The sequence below is a fragment of the Podarcis gaigeae genome, assembly GCF_964106915.1.
Source record: "Podarcis gaigeae genome assembly, chromosome: 14".
NCBI classification, from domain to species: Eukaryota; Metazoa; Chordata; class Lepidosauria; order Squamata; family Lacertidae; genus Podarcis; species Podarcis gaigeae.
In genome coordinates this window covers 36,751,332-36,768,359 of record NC_139690.1, presented here as the reverse complement: position 1 = coordinate 36,768,359, position 17,028 = coordinate 36,751,332, and the positions used below count along the sequence as shown (strand labels likewise).

Below are 17,028 nucleotides of genomic sequence, written 5' to 3'. Positions count from 1 at the left end.
GTTTTGCTCCAAGATTCTTAGTACACTTATTTCTTTTTGGTCTATTGGCTGTAGTACTTGATTGATTAATATGAATACCTCACTATGCTACAACATACATATGACTCCCCTGCTCAAAAACCAAACAAACAAAATTCCCTCTGCATTAAACACAAGTCTGTTCCAAACTGTTGCAGAATGTTAGCAAAGGTCAGTGAAACTGTGTTTTTAAGGCTCAAACCCAACAGAGGTAACACACAGCATAATTCAAGCATGCTGTTCACAGACAACTATCTAATGGAAGGAAAACCTATGAGCATGTTCTGAAAGTAAAATAAATCCTTCTTTTAGTCTGTTCTCAGCTTGCTGTGAAATATCACAGTGATTCAAAGTACAGCTCAAACCAGAGTGCCCCCTTACTCCCCTAGGGAGTTATAAATTGGCCCACTATTCTTGATATTTGTCTTTGTCATTCACACCAGCAAACATTACATGGACTGTCAGTCCTTCTTTGATCTGGGAAACAGACGGACATTTCTAAGACCAACACAACCTCTTTGGTAATTCTCTCTCAACTGCAGTCTCAGCCAGACTGTCTCCTTTCCTCTTATCTTCATGTCCTTGTCACACATAGTCTGCCTGACATTTGAATACTCTCTCTTTCTTTCCGCTGTCACAGACTAGCATGCCAACTGCAGCCTAACTCTCCAAGTACTCTTCCACCAATTCCCCTCCTGTCAAGTCTGCATTTATGCCTCTGCCACAAAAGATGCAGAAAGGGCAAGAACAAGAAAGCAAGAACAATCCCAAGGAAGAAAATAGTTCTGCAATACAGGAGGCATTGCAGCAAGTAGACAGATTAAGAGCCAAATGCAGAGTTGAAGCATTTTAATGTTGCTAATATGAGTTACAAGCACCAGACAATTAAGACAGCTGAGACAGGTCTCATTTGTTAAGTGCTTTTTAACTATAAACAAAGCTGTCCCTTCTTAATTACATCAGCTAGATGGGCAAAAATAAACTCTTTCTACATCTTCCTGGCTCTAGAAATTGTTCAGACCTATAATGGGAAACATAATCAACTTTTGCTTAACTTCTCACTTCTGTCATGGTGAACAAAGTCTAAGAAAATTGAGTGTTCTAAAAATCTAAGCTTTCTGATAGAATTGAAGCAAGCCTTGATTAGTACAATAAACTTAAAACATATGACAGATGTGCTTGATACTTTCAGCAGAACCCCTTGATTGTCCCCAATACATATCAGCAATGACCTGGACAGTTCCCTGAACTCTTTAATTTTATGCTCCAGCAACACTGGATAGAACCCTTTAGGAAGTCACAATACATCATGAAGATAGGTAGGTCACCAATTGGGCAGTCTATGTTGGAACATCCCCAGTGGTTTTCTGATGGAATGATATCCTGATATATCCTCGCCATGAGTGCACCTCCACTAGCAGAAGAATTAAAAACAGTCAGCATCAGGGAAAGCATGGAAGTGGAATGAGGCTTTGTCCCTATCCTTAGGCACAGAGACTACCAAGAAGAAGAAGTGGGATGAAATTAAAACACCTACCTGAGAGCCAAAACACAGAGAACACCCTTCCACTCAATCCACCCCATAGTGAAAGAGCCTAAGATTCAAATCAACTGTGCACAGGAAACCCATAACACAAATAAGATACAGGATGTTGACATCCTTCTTTGGCTTTATGTTGTTTACACTTAGAAAGCAACAAGGGGGCTCCTTGGTGGTGGGAAAGATGGAGAAAGGATACTTTGCACCAATAAGCTGGCTTCAGAACACATATATGAAGAGTAGGTTGCAGATCCAGGCACAGCAAAGCCGTGGGAGGGGAAACAGACAAAAACAATGACAAGGAGTTAGATGCTAGATAAAAATTAGGCCACAACTTTAGTGATGACAGAAGAATAGGTTTGGCATAGGCACTGAAGATCCAGCCAACTTGCTGGTTGATAATCTGTCAGTCAATAGACAGGGCCAACTGATGTTTGGGCCCCCCACAGTGGGAGCCTCTTCCACTGGACCCCAGTCAGCCACTGGTAGGGGAGTACTATGGTCCATCAACCCACAAGCTGGGTTTCTGGACAGGAAGCGCCACCTTCTAACACCTCTTAAGGAGATCTCCTGATGACATGGGGTGGAGTGCCCCTTCCCTGTCCTTCCCTACTGCCATTACAAAGTTGTGACAATAGCTATGGGGTAGGGGAAACCCACAGGAGCAAAGCAAATCTACCTGTGGGTCAAATTGCTTCCTGGCCTGAAACCAGTGACTGACAGCTGTCCACTGCTATGCTGATAACCACAAAAATCCTGTTCATGAAAAAACCAAGACAGGAAGGCAAGGAATAGAGGACATATGGGGACGTCCCAATGAAGGTGGACTAGGCAAAGGGAGTCTGCCCTGAAGTCCTGTCTGCTGGGAGTCCAGTGTGGATGCTAGCTGGCTCCCAGGATCTTACAGTATTGTCTTCCCCTGCAGCCTCAAAGTGCTTTCCCACTGTACAGGAGGCCCAAGACACCACCACATCAATCTTCAAAGGCCACTCCTGGTAAGTTGGGGAATGGGGGATTGCCAACCCTTGTCTTCACAGAATTCTTACAGATACTGTGCCTTAGGATTCCACACACACACCAGGAACTTTTACTCCACTACACCAACTGTTGAGGTAATGTCAATGCACAATATACAGGTCCCACACAGGAGATGCATGTTTAAGGGTGAGCTGTGTAGAAAAGGGGAATGTTTTCAGTCATAAACCCCCTCTTGCAGTTAAGCCCTCCACTAGTGAATGCCAGACATTCCAATCCAACCATTGCTATTGCTAGCCAAACACTCATGAGTTCTTTTGCCTTACTGGATCAGAGGCTGGCCACATTGTCCTGTATGCTTGCTCTGCTCCAAGTTCCACTGCAACTTCTTACTGAGAAAAGAGTAAATATTGTCACAGCCACTATGATTAATGGGGTCAGTTTTGTTGCCTTAGACAGTGGGGGAATGTATGTTTGAGTTGCTACATTCTCTGTCTTGCATGGTCATTCCACACACACCCCATCCCCATCTCTGCAGGGAGGCCATAAAATCACAAGTACATATCCTGATGTTTGTTTTGTAGTGGCTTTGACTACACAAACAAATATACATACATTCTCTGATGATGTGCTCGTGAAAGCTGGCCACCAATGCAGCAGACTCACTGCACTGCCCTACCTGTTTCTTACTACTTCAGAAGAATCAAGAAACATCCATTTTAGTAAATACTTTTAGTACAACTATACACACCAGGATATAATCTTGTAAACATTATTTTAAAAAATACTAAAAATATATGTTGTCAAACAGCATTCTTGTTCCATTATGATGATGATGTTGCTTCTCTGACTTAATATAGTTGTAAACCACAGCTTGTCTCACAGTCAGACCTAAATGACTAAATTTATATCTTCAATCATCATTTGACAACTGGATAATTTTTTAGTTATGATAGCTTTAACTTTTCCTACTTCAATTAATAGCAGAAGTCAAGTTATCAATCAGACTCTTAAAGGGTGTTTTTCCAGATGTCTGGCATGTTTTGCACAATATATGAATACAGTACATTTTTGTTGCTAGGGAACTCAACTTCTTCCCCAAAGGAAGCATTTGTGTTGCTGAGATAAACCACATTTTCCCAGCAATATTGATAGTTGGAAAAATAGGATTCCATCTCAGATACCATTTTTAATTCTATTTTTATTTTATGTTCTACATAGAGCAGATGTGCACAAGGGACACAGACATGTATGGGGTATGAAATCACTTGTGACAAGAAGCACATTCTGTCCCTTCCCCACCCATCACATGCCTATACTGTTTAAAGAATACTGCTTATACTGTTTAAGCAATCAAAGGTTTTCAATATTTTGGGGTCCAGGGCTCCCTTGACCAACTACATTCTTTGTGCGGCACCCCTGTGGGGCTCAGGAGCCCAGTTATGTCACTCCTTGCCTGCAGAACTGGCAGCCTCTCACCATTTTTCAAAGACCGTTCCTTGTGGAGTGTTCCCTCAGCCTCCTCTCTTCTCCCCTCTCCTTGGGAGTCCTCTGGGCCCCTCGTCTCTGACCTCCCCTTCACACACCACAAAGAGAGGTGCCTCCTCCCACTGCCCACAGGGGCCTGAGTAGCACCCCCTGGACAGCCCCTGAGGCACCATTCACCTGGAGAGCTTGTTGCAAGGGCTGCTGTAACAAACAGCTGTACAAGTCTCTGGGAGGCAGAGACGTGAGAGGGTATCAGAGGAGGGAGGGAAGGATAGAAGAGGAGGCCAGTATTGCCCGTGGTACCCCTGGCCATGATTCAAGGCACCCTAGGGTGCCACGGCACACTGGTTGAAAACCACTGCCTTAAATGTTATCTTTCTGTAAAGACTGTGTCTTCCTTTGCTATACCACTCAAGAAAGGAAGCCTTTCTGAGGTTCTTAAACAAAACAATGAACTGTGAGCAACAAAATGGCTACCACCCCCACCCTTATATCCATTTCCCTTATATCCATTTCCCCTTTCCCCCTCACTAGTGATAGCAGTGTATCTGGGTTTAGGTTTTAATTAAAGTTCTGTCACAGTAATACTGTTCATTAATGGTAAGCCATAAATCATGGTTTATTGTAATGTGCAAAAAGTCCATTATACTATTTCAAGGAAATATTGCGGTTTGAATTTTGGTAAGGCTACAAACAGGAGTGCGTTCCAGAACTATAGGCTATTCATTTGTTTACTATTTTCATTCCAACTTTAAAGGAAACAGATCTGTCTAATGTGGCTTACAAGTAAGTTCAAAACACATTAATACAATCACATTCAAAGATACCTCATCAGGAACCTTATCACAGAGCAATATGTCAGGTGGCCTGGGAGAGATGGGAGAACAGGGAGACAGTCTCTAATGTAGTTCTCACTTGCCTCGTTTGCTTTCCTACATATATAAATTACTACTGGATAGCCCAGAGTAGACTGCTATCTTCTGTACTTTAGTCTTGTTAAAGTACACTTGTACTCTGTGTTAATTGCTGACTACCCATTCATGGTAAGCATGATGAAAAAGGATTTTACATGGGAATTTTGGTTGATTTTTGGCATGGGCATTGCCCTTCTTACACACAATATTAAGTTCATATACCCACATGAGTTCTGTGGGACGTACTCCCTAGAACAAATCATTAGGAGTGCAGCACAAAACACATTAATTAAAATTTGATTTCTAAGAACTGTTAAAACAAAGGTTTCTATATCCTTTAGTTCTCCAGTTCACACCAAAAATCTTTCTGTGCTTGTTTGCTTATTTATTTTTCATTTGTCATCAAACAGGTCTCCAAGTGACTTAAACCGAATAACATATACATTAATGAATTATAAAATAGAAAAGAAATCATATAAACTGTCATGTCTTCACTGCCAGCAGCTGAAATTCTGATAAAGGCTTTAGTGAACAAATCAGGTCAACACATAGGCAAGGCACAAGTTACAAGGTGCAGCAGGTACCTAAGAGGTATAGACAACTGGCCAAGTACAAATAAATATATTGATCCAACAAATGACATGGACATAGCCAGGGGGCGGGGAAGGCCAGCTGCCCCCCAAATCAATAAAAATACATAGCTAACTCAGGTTCTGCCCTCCCTAACAAAAATCCTGGCTACACCCATGCCCCTGCACATTCCTTCAAGCAGGTTACGTCTGTGAGGTATGTTCCTGCTGGAGCTGGCAAATGGAGGCAGTTTTGGCCCTAACTCAGCATCTGATTTACACTTCACTAACAGAAGCAGTGCCAGGGGTGACTCTACAGCAGGAGATATCTAACTAGGGGTGTCCAATATCAAAGGAGCAGAACATTCTTCTACCAACCCATATGGCCCCTCCCCTGGATCAAGTTCTCATTCCCTGGCTTATTGGCCTCCCCTCTGGGCTCAGACACTTTTTGGAAATCCCAATTTCACCTCCCCAATCCCACTAGGCCCTCCACAGTGTCATCCAGCTCCAATTCCCTAAACTCTTCCCATTTCTCCTCAGGATCTGACCATCACCTCCATGACATCTCCACAGGACTCATTAACATTCCATACAGTATCATATACAGCATTTAAGTTACAGATTGCATCTAACTTACAGTATTAGTAATCTAAATACAATTTCAAACTGAATAAAGGGTTCTACTCTATTTAAAGCCCTTTATCACAATTCTTCTTGTCCCATGATAACGTGGCAAAGAGATTTACAATGGCACTGCTCCTAAGCAAGTTGGGGGTACTACTAGGGCCACATAAATCATTCCTAGGCACAGCCTCTGAGAAAATTGGTTGCTGTGGTGTCAGTAAGCAACTTTCAGAAATTATAGTTCATTTAAAAGACTCATGGAAAAACTTGAAACACCAACTCTGCCTCCTTCAAATCCCTTTTGCATTAGGACCAGGAACATTCTATATTACACCTGGGAGACTAGACAAAGATGCTGCTAAAAATAGTCCAATCTCAGTTTGATCACTGGTATCAAGCTGTTTGTTTATCCTATAAGCCAGTTAAACCTGGATATTTCAAAGGCATTGAAGCTTTATCAGCCTAAAGGACTGTGGAGTTGACAATGACAAAAGCACACATGCTGAAAAAGGACTGTCACACAAGCCAGTCCTATTGCTGGAAGCTTAGAAAGATAATGCAGAATTATCCCCCATGGCAATACCTAGAATCACTGTAACCTGTTGGGTGCTTTGCTCATAGTGAGAGACCACAGCTGAATGTCTTTTGTTCCTCTTTCTGTCATTCTTGATAAATGTCTTAACAGTTCAAATATAATTGCCAATGCTACTTCCTACATTTTCAAACCGAATTGGAAGAAATTCATTTCAATCTAGTCAACTACAGACACTGTCTATACTAGTTCTCTATCCCACCCCAGGGTCAAACTGAAACACTTTCAACCTGCATTTGCACATGTGAAGATGTTTTCACTGAAGGTAACTTCCAGAGGGATAGTAGTATTGATCTTTTGTAACAACAACAAAATAATTTTGTAGTATCTTAAAGGCCAACAAGATTTAATATGGCATTAGCTTTTGTGGGCTATAGGCCACATCATCAGGTGCATGTTGTAACTATTCCTGGGGGCTAGCCTGGCCCTGCTGATCTGGTTTTTTTCTTTTTCCAGTTCAGTAGGTGGGTACTGTAGTCTAAGAAACTTCTGGTGTAAATCCTTAAGCTGTGAGACAGAAGAGATGTTGTCTTTAAATAAAATAATAATTTTAAAAGCTCAGTATCATTAGAAGCTCCCAAATTATTCTGTGGTTCGATTAGTATACTTTAGTAAAACCAATACATATTTATGGGGGGGGGAGGTACCTAGGAAGTTAAAATAAAATCAAGGATTTTGAAATTTCTAATAAGAGCCTGTGGGTAGCTCAAATTTATCAAGAGTCTAATGTTGCTAAGCTGTATGTATATCCTTGCTTGTGTTAGTTTAATAAAATAATTCCATTTTATTTTAACTGTAGAAAGAATGCCATTAATATGCAGCTCACTACAGTGTTATAAGTCTATGGGGACATACATTGGAGTTTATGACTGCTATCTGCAGTCACAATTTCCCTTAAAAGTAGCTTGAAATAATTTGTTCCCATGTCTAATATCAATTGCACACTGTGTGGGAAGCTGTGGCTGTATATTTTGTCCGTCTAACTCTTGTTAAACTTCTTTGCTACTTTCTTACACTCTCAAACATTCCTCACAGAAGTAACAGTCAAAGCCAAATGAATCCCAGATACTAAAGAGATAGCTATATTCACACAAAAATAAAACAGAAATGTTTGGAAAGAAATTGGGAAAAGATACCCAATGTTAGAGAAATGATACCATAATAGAAAAATCAGGTATACTTCTACAAGTGTTACTTTTTTTGTAATCTGCTTTGAGGTTTTTTCCTGCAATCAAAGCAATATATAAATTTTAATAAACAAATAAATAATAGAAGTACTAGTTCACAATACAAGTGCTAGTTCACACACACACACACACACACACACACACACACCACCTGCCCTTCTTGGTGGAAAAGTCTAATTAGTTGAATAGGTTCATCTCAGGGACAAAGAAAAAAACACACCAATAAGTTTTAAATTCCTTCTTGGTAGAGCAGGTGGTAACAGCCTCTTTAAAGTGAAGCAGTAATCAGACCACACTTGAAGAAACCTAGGCCTGTCCCCAGAACATGTAAAACAACTATAAGCCAGTTGCAACATCCCTTTTTCTCGCTTTGTGAGCAGCCTAGAGAATTATGGAGCAACTATTAATAAGTAAATAAACTAATTATTAAATAGATTCCTGACCCAAGTGCTCAAACAGGTGATTGCCTGACAACTCTATACACTCTTAAATAGATTGATTAGCCTACTCCGGTATTTTTATGTTAAAAGGTACTCCAAGACTCAGACTGATTTCAAGAACTGAGAGGAAGAGGAAATCTCAAGGGTGCAAAAAAAAAAAAAAGGTTGTGTTTGCTCTGTGTGCTCCAAAGCATGCTTTTTCTTCAGTGGTACAGTGGTACCTGTGGTCACGAACGGGATCCATTCCGGAGGCCTATTCGCAACGTGAAAAGCCTACAACCTGAAGTGCCGTATCTGTGCAGGTGCCCTAAACCTGCTGCATCATGAGGCACATGAATCTTGTAGCTTTACAAAATAGGTATCAATTAACCATTAGAGTTCTAGAAAAAAACACCAAGATTATCAGAAGCCTGAAGCATGCTGATAGTGTCATTAAATAGTTCAGTCACTAGGTGGCACTAGAGTTTATCTCTGGAGTCAGGATGCTGTCATTGTGAGAAATAAAATAAAATAGTAGTAGTAGTAGTAGTAGTAGTAGTAGTATTTCTAGTTTAACGTGATGTGCCCTCTAGGCATCCCGTGGCAATAAGAGCATAATAATAGAATCATGAATATGGAAGGACCATCTATCTACTTACCAATCAAGATTACAGGGTGCCACTGTCAAAAGGATGATGCACCATACATCACTATCAGTATTAACAAATATCTCTGTAAGCCTGAGAGACAGTGGAAGGAGGAAAACCTTCCTTTCTTCAGAAGGAAATATGCAGGAAAGTGGGTAGAGGGAGATCAGTATCTGTACTGCTTTCTGGAAGCTTAGAATTGAAATTCCTAAAGGGATCTCTCTGCCAGTTTTCCGAGTAGCACACTCAGGAGCTCTTTCTATTTGTTGTAAGCCAAGATGGTGGGGACTTGAACAAATCATAGAAACTGTAAAGAGAAATGTGCCTGTATCCCAGGTACCACTAAAGCACGCCAATGCAGTTTACCATCTGCACACCTGGGCTGCATCCTTTTGTTTGCCCCTGTAGCAATATTACAAAGCCATTATTGCCGTCACTACAGACTATGCTTTCAATTTATTTTTTTGGTAAGGTGTTTTGAAAGCTGAAAAAGGCTTAAATGATCTCAGGTTTAGCCTTTTCAGGTTTAGCCTCATCTTTTCATTTCTTAAAACTCTGGGCTATCTACAAAGCCAGAGATATAACATCTTAGAACCACAGGACAAGAAAGTACAATGAGACCATGTGGTCAAAGGTTTGTTTGCAAAAGTGAAGCATTTATCCACCTTCACCACAATTTCCCATAAACTAATCTACACTGTCTAAACCACAGCATGCCAGAGGCACAAAGAACAAGTGCACTGCAGGTGTACAAATACATCCAGATAACTCACTCAAGCAAACTAGACCACATATTTTAAATGGGAAAAGGAAAAAAGCCACCAGAAAATCTAAGCAAAATGAAAATGCCTTCCCAACCTCTAGTGTAGGATAAAACAACAAAAGTAACTGGCAGTCGGTTTCTTACCCCAAAGCAAAGCTGACTCACTCTAATCATCAGAAATCCTTTTGATGCTTTCTGCTTCTCACCACAAATGATGGTATCAAATATGGCTGCTTTCATTCAACTGTGGTTTTTTTCACTTGCAATTTGAAGAACCAGGGTCTTAAATCAGAATCCATCAAATTGTCACAGCAGAGTTCTATATTTTATATCAGAATAATCCATGACTAGCATTGTCATTGTGGAAAAATGAAACCAAGATTTTTAGAGACCCACCAAGGTACCCAAAAAAGAGCAGTCAGACCCAAGCAAAATGGAAATTTAAACAGCAGCAGAGTTATGTACCAGGCAGAAAAACAATATCTAATATCAAATAGAATGGGGGTAAAGACCCCGGCAACGCATTGTGGAAAAACAGGCAAATAGTTTTATCACTACTGCCTTTCTCCTTGCCCTCTAACGACACAGGTTTGTAACAACTGCTCCTGGTTTCCTCTCATTGTTTCTGATTATTTTCATGTACTTGCATACAAAATGGAAAGTCTATCTATGGAAGCATTGTCTGTCAGTGAATCCCTTCATTACACTTGATCCCTTCATTACAATCCTGAAACTGGTAATGAGGTAAGGAAATGAGCATATCACTCTTCAGATCAGGTGTCTCTCAGAAAGTGGTAAATGAGCCCATTAAATTTTAATAACATCCTACTTTACAAACTGTGTTCCATCTGTTATTTCTGCTCCAGTGCTATCTCCTATTAGACTCAAAATAATACATTTGAAAAAATGTTTACAGCTTTCTTCCAAAGTAACCCCGTAAATCAGTAGTTTTGCTGCTATGAGCAAGCCTATTTTGGTCTTTACAACCCCTACTTGCTGGAGGTAGCCCGCTTAAATTATTAGCCTGTCTATCTTAGGGAATAAGGACTACTTTTAAAGAAGACAGGTGAACCTTCCTTTACTCACATCTAGAGAAGTGAAGTCCTGGAAAGCAACATAGAATGGGCTCTTTGGAATTAAACTGACAAACTGAAAAAAAAGTCTTATGAAATATTTTCCCCTTTCAAGTAAGTGAAAATCCTTTAAACATTTTGTTTATGTAAGACAATCTACAATGTTAGGGAATCAAAATTCTAAAATGTGCACCACCTACAATCCTTCATTGTTTTTGAATTGCTTTCTGTCTTCTGGTGACCTTGAGTCTATAGTTTTTAGATATTAGAAGCAAGTATCCCACTTCTGCTATTCTTTTGACATGGCACCTCTCTTGTGCTTGGCTTTTTCACCTGTTCTCCTAAATTTATGTGACATAAATTCTGCTACAGATTGGGAAACAAGAAGCTTATTGCTGTTCATTATTCATTACCTTCAACACACAGACTGTGGGGCTACAATTTCAAACTCATCCCTTCCGAAAACCAGATACATTACTGATACTGAACTTTGAGTTGCAAACCACAACTCTTCCCATGCATCTCTTTCACTCTTCCTTCAGTAACTGGATTGCTCCTGCAATTTTGGCTTAAAAGCACCCATTTCTATTCTAGGTTTCCCCCATATACAGTTCTGTTAGAGTCAACCTGGATCTCTCATAGATATACTTGTGCTTTGAAGTCTCTTTACCACTTATGTACTGATGTGAACTGTTATTCTACTGCTGCAAGATTTCTGGTTCAAAATTTTTAAGTCTAATTTTGGGAAGGATTAAAATTGGTGACAACAAATGGAAAAGTCTTCTTATTTTCTTGTGACAAATGCAGGGTTTCAACAGCAGATTTCAAAGCTTAAAGGAAAGTTAGATGAGTGCATATATGCACAATATGTGCACACATTTACCCAACTCAAGCAGAGCATATTTCAGATGCCAAAGTTATACGCTTTAACAATGTAGATGGTAGGGAGCTACATGAAGATACTGAATATCAGATCAATAAGTAAGATTCAATACTTCTGAACGGGCCAATGGGGGGGGCAGTCAGGTAAACTCATCCTGTGCCTCAGAGGGCTAAGCTTAGAGTTTATAACTTTATTCTAACAAAACTCAGACCCCAGGCCTCAGACAAACTCTGCACAGACCTGTTTCTGATATACTGCACCATTAGTTTCAGTAGAGTATGCAAGCTGTTTGCAGGAATAACTAACAGTGGTGCAAATTTTGAAAATGCATGGACTGCAAGCCTTTCAATAAATGTGGGAAATAAACCATTTGGTACTCACAAATTGCCTTCGAAGTTTTGTTTTGACCCGCTCTGTCTTGGTTTCTGTGGGGTGGATAGAATAGCTGAGGGCACTTAAGTGGTTGTCCACTGAAAGGCTCTTCCTCATGTAGAAGGACCGAGTTCTCAAGGATCTGAAAGGCGCCTCGTCCATGGCAGTGCACAGCCTTGGCTGAAGGGCAGGATCCCTCACAGATTCAGCACAATCATCTTCCAGCTGCCATGCTTCTCCTAGGACAGAGGAGTAAGAGAGAGAAAAGGACCCATAGCCATCAAATATGGATCCAAAATTAACACTTTTGTTACAAGATTTCCACTTCTTGTCAACATTTTCCTCCGAAGGATAAAAACCATGTTTCCATTAATTTAAGCAACTGCATTTCCTTCCTGGAGTGAAGATTGTCAGCATGAACAGCATTTTTTTCTCGTTCTTTATTAAGTGTGTACTGCGTAGATGAATAAATATTATTGGTGTGTGTACTCACACAGGTAATGTAAACCCTTGTCAGTAGCTGTAAGATGAGGATGCAAGCAGTATATCACCTATCTTTTTGCTAGCATGAAAAGAGGTCAAAATGAGGGTGCAGAGTTAAGTGAACATTCAATGGCCACACAAAAAACCAGTTTGAGAAAGAAGAACATGCATGAAAAAGCAATAAATATTTTTATGAGAAAAGACTCAAAAAAGGTCCATTAAAAATTGAAACCTCTTAGCACAGTACACGCTGCACAAATATAAGGAGCTGGTGTTCTATGTAGTCTACAACAGTTTAACTACCAGAAGCTCTCTAGCATCTCAGGTGGAGAAGTTTCCCACAGCTGCTACCAATGATAGCTGCTTTGCCTACAGCTGTTAAAATACAAAAAATAAAGCAGCAAAGGCCCTGATCCAACCTCTCTGGTAACTGGCACAAGGGAAGCAGGCAGAGGCCCAACGGAGAGCTGTACAAAGGTTATCATACCAGGAGAAGACAGGCACTGTGAGGACCCTCCCCTGCCGTCAGAGGGGTGCCGCTGGCAGCCAGAAACCCAAAGCACCCTATCATGGTTCTTCAGAAACACAAACCACCCCATCATGGTCCCTTCAGTCCCATCCTAACCACAAATAAACTAAACTGAGAGAGCCTCACAAAAACTCTCCAAAACTATTTCAAAGCAAATGATGTAGACAATATAACAACCCCTCTCCTTTGGAACACTATGAAAGCGGTCAAAAATTAGCAAAACAGAACAAGACATCACAACCCTCTCATCATGCTACAAACAAACAGGAGCCAAAGACTCCTTAAACCTATAGAACAAAAAAGGAGGGAACTCAACTCACTAGAAATCAACAAAACAATGATCAATATTCTATATTCAAAACAACACTTTTACGAGTCTGGAGGGAAAAACTTCAGACTATTAGCAAACAGGCATAGGGAAAACAATCATCATCAATCTTTATTACGGTCCAGAGACCCAACAAATCGTTACAAAGCAATGCAAAATCAACCAAAATAAGAATTCACTGCATCACTAAAAAAGATGGCAACATAACAAAGAAATAACCTCAGAATTTGCAGAATTTTATTCCAACCTAACCAACCTGAAGAGGAAATCAGAAAATTCCTAACAGAGCTGACCATGCCAACCTTAACTGATGAGGAACAGAAATTCATTGACAGTCCTATCACCCCAGAGGAAATAGATAAAGGTAAAGGTACCCCTGCCCGTACGGGCCAGTCTTGACAGACTCTGGGGTTGTGCGCCCATCTCACTTAAGAGGCCAGGGGCCAGCGCTGTCCGGAGACACTTCCGGGTCACGTGGCCAGCGTGACAAAGCTGCATCTGGCGAGCCAGAACCGCACACGGAAACGCCGTTTACCTTCCCGCTGGTAAGCGGTCCCTATTTATCTACTTGCACCCGGAGGTGCTTTCGAACTGCTAGGTTGGCAGGCGCTGGGACCGAGCAGCGGGAGCGCACCCCGCCGCAGGGATTCGAACCGCCGACCTTTCGATCGGCAAGTCCTAGGCGCTGAGGCTTTAACCCACAGCGCCACCTGCGTCCCGAGGAAATAGATACAGTCCCCAAAAAACTGAAACCACACAAAGCCCAAGGGCCAGACGGCTTTACAGCAGAATTCTATAAGAAATTCAAAGAACCCCTGATGCCCTACATGACCCGTCTATTTAACGACATCATAAAAGAGGCCCCCATTCCTGAAACCTGGACCTCCTCTAAAAAGTATCTATCCAAAAAAACCACTCAAAGACAGCCTCAAAGTAAAATCATGCTGCCTGATCTCATTAATAAACCAAGACTACAAGATATTCACATCAGTCTTGGCTAACCGCCTAAAAAAAATTATACACAAATTAATAGCCCCAGACCAGATTGGCTTTGTCCCTGGTCGCAATATAACAGACCCTATTAGGAAACTACTGAATATAATCAAACACTGCAAAACAACAAAACTTCCACTGACAATTATGTGCCTACACATTCTCAAAGCCTTTGATTGCTTAGAATGGAAATTCCTACTAGCAGTACTAACCAACATGAAATTTGGCCCCAAGTTCTTACAAACCCTCAAACAAATCTGCTCCCTAGCCTCAGCATAATGCAGGACTAACAGTGTGGACTCTAATACCATAGCTATCCGAAGAGGCACAAAACAAGGATGTCCACTGTCTCCCTTCCTCTGAAACCCCTAGTAATCTGAATCTGAGCAGCAACAGACATCAAGGGAGTGGAAACAAAAGGCAGAACCTATAACTTAGGGCTTTTTGCAGGTGGCCTGATGGTCACGCCAGACCCCATAAACACAGTAGCTACCCTAAACAAAGAACCCAACACATTTGCAATGGTGTCAGGTATTTGAGGCTATGTGTTTCAACACACACTCCCTCAAATATCCAAAAAGAATTCACCAACATCAGTAAGGTAAAACTCCGCAGCACCAAGTTCAGATTCCATGGGGTACAAAATAACCAGAAACCTCAACAAACCATACCTCCACAACCCTGTGGTGACAAATCAACAAAGACTTGAGAAAATGGAACAACACCAACTTCAGCTTCTCAGACAAAATAGCCATGATCAAAATGATCACCCTCCCAAAAGTTACCTACTTATTCCAAACCCTCCTAATCTGATTCCCCCAACCCAACTGCGCAAATGGCAGAAAAAAATGCACTTGTTTATCTTCTCACACAAAAAACCAAGAATAAACACAAAAAACTAGGGGGTACCCAAATGCCCTGGCTAATACATCACCAATTACATGTCTTCATAAACAATCCAGTAATAAAATCAGCAACAACGAGGCCTAAGACAGTTGGATGGCGCCTTGTGCTCCTCCTTCCAGCAACTCCTGCAGTCAAACTGGTGCCAAATGTATTGCTCTGCTTTCATTTGGACCACATCAGCAAGACCAAGAGGGTGGTCTTGTTGTCTGAGCAGTCCAAGACCTTCATAGACACTACTCAGGGTTATGCCCCAGAGAGGTTACTTTGGTGCTGCTAACAGCAAAAACAACATGGGAGGCAGCAGTTACAAGTTATCCATCTCTGCAGCCACAGCAAGCACTGTGATTTTCCAGTGGTTTGACTTTGCCCCCGGAGGTACACTGCACTGCCTGCTGAGACACATGGGGCAAGCAACAACTCTGACACACAGAGAAAAAAGAAACTGAAAATGAAGGTGCGTTTGTAATACAGTATATTAAAGTGGAAGGTAGTTTTCTAAAGGTAGTTTTTAACTAGAAAATGTTTAGAACCATGTTTCTTAATGATTTAAAGCCGGAGTCAGCAATTTTTTTCAGCAGGGGGCCAGTCCACTATATTTTGGGGTGGGAAACTGAACAAATTCCTATGCCCCACAAATAACCCAGAGATGCATTTTAAATAAAAGGACACATTCTAATCATGTAAAAACACTCTGATTCCAGGACTGTCTGTGGGCCAGATTTAGAAGGTGATTGGGCCGGATCCGGCCCTTAGTTTGCCTACGCATGATTTAAGGAGTCTCCTGAAAAGGCGGCTACAAAAGAGCTGTCCTCAAGCTTTTCTCAAACCTTTGGCAGAACATAAATTGAATTAATAATAAAAACATAGTATACAGGATTACTTACATTTATTGAAACTTACCTGTAGAGGGCACTGTACATCCTTTTTGACAGTCGGGGGCAGAGTGATTTCTGTAATGCTTCTGTTCTGGCATATCTTTCTTGTACAATTTTGAATCTAGAAGTGGAACGCGGTTTATGATTGGGGACTGAGGAATGCTGGGAAGAGTCCTTGACTTTCCTAGTACAGGTCTCTGTGGCTTTCTGTCTAATGACCTTTAAAAGGAGAAAAGAAAGAGATTGCAATCAGATGTGCCTATGATTACATTTTTTTATTCCTACTAGTGAAGTAGTAGATTTTTGAAATTAGGTGAGTTCAGAACACAAGACCCACCTTGAGTTGAAAACAGTTTTTACTCCGTATTCCAAACCCCCTTTGAATTTAGCTATGTTCATCATGAGTAAATCCCAACACCATCTCCAGAACTTACATTCAAGAAATAGTAACAAGATGAAGGGGCAAAGGGGGGGGGGACGCTACTCATTTATATTTTCATTACACCGAAAAGCTTTACCAAAGCTATTGGCACAAAACATAGTTTCAGGGCCTTTAGTAAAGATCCTGGACCACTCAGAACTACAAATCCAATAAATCTCATGCTAATGAAAATACAAAAATAAGCCTTGCATTCCACCCTGCCAGCGCCACCTGTCACTGCTTCTGGAAGGTACGGTAAGTCAGGGAGATTCCAAAAGTGGGAGGCAAGCTAGCTGCAAAGATCTTTACTGAGCCTTTGTTTACAGACATTCCCAGACAATCAGGTACATTTTATGTTGTTGTTTTTTATTCCTTTCAAATCAAAATGTGGATTCCAGCTTAACCTCAGTAAGAAATTTCTGACAG

General features: G+C 41.0%; 1 protein-coding gene across 10 annotated transcripts in view; it reads right to left on the bottom strand.

The window, feature by feature from the left end:
* The window catches only part of LOC310831043 (ankyrin repeat and fibronectin type-III domain-containing protein 1-like), a 350,791-nt gene that overhangs the window by 270,373 nt on the left and 63,390 nt on the right, over positions 1 to 17,028 (bottom strand). For all 10 annotated transcript variants that reach the window (XM_083711065.1, XM_083711073.1, XM_083711075.1 and 7 more), the window contains 2 exons: positions 16,207 to 16,400; positions 12,077 to 12,306 (listed from right to left, as the gene is read on the bottom strand). In XM_083711065.1, the coding sequence (XP_083567191.1) occupies positions 12,077 to 12,306; positions 16,207 to 16,400 (424 nt within the window). The remainder of the gene's footprint in view (positions 1 to 12,076; positions 12,307 to 16,206; positions 16,401 to 17,028) is intronic.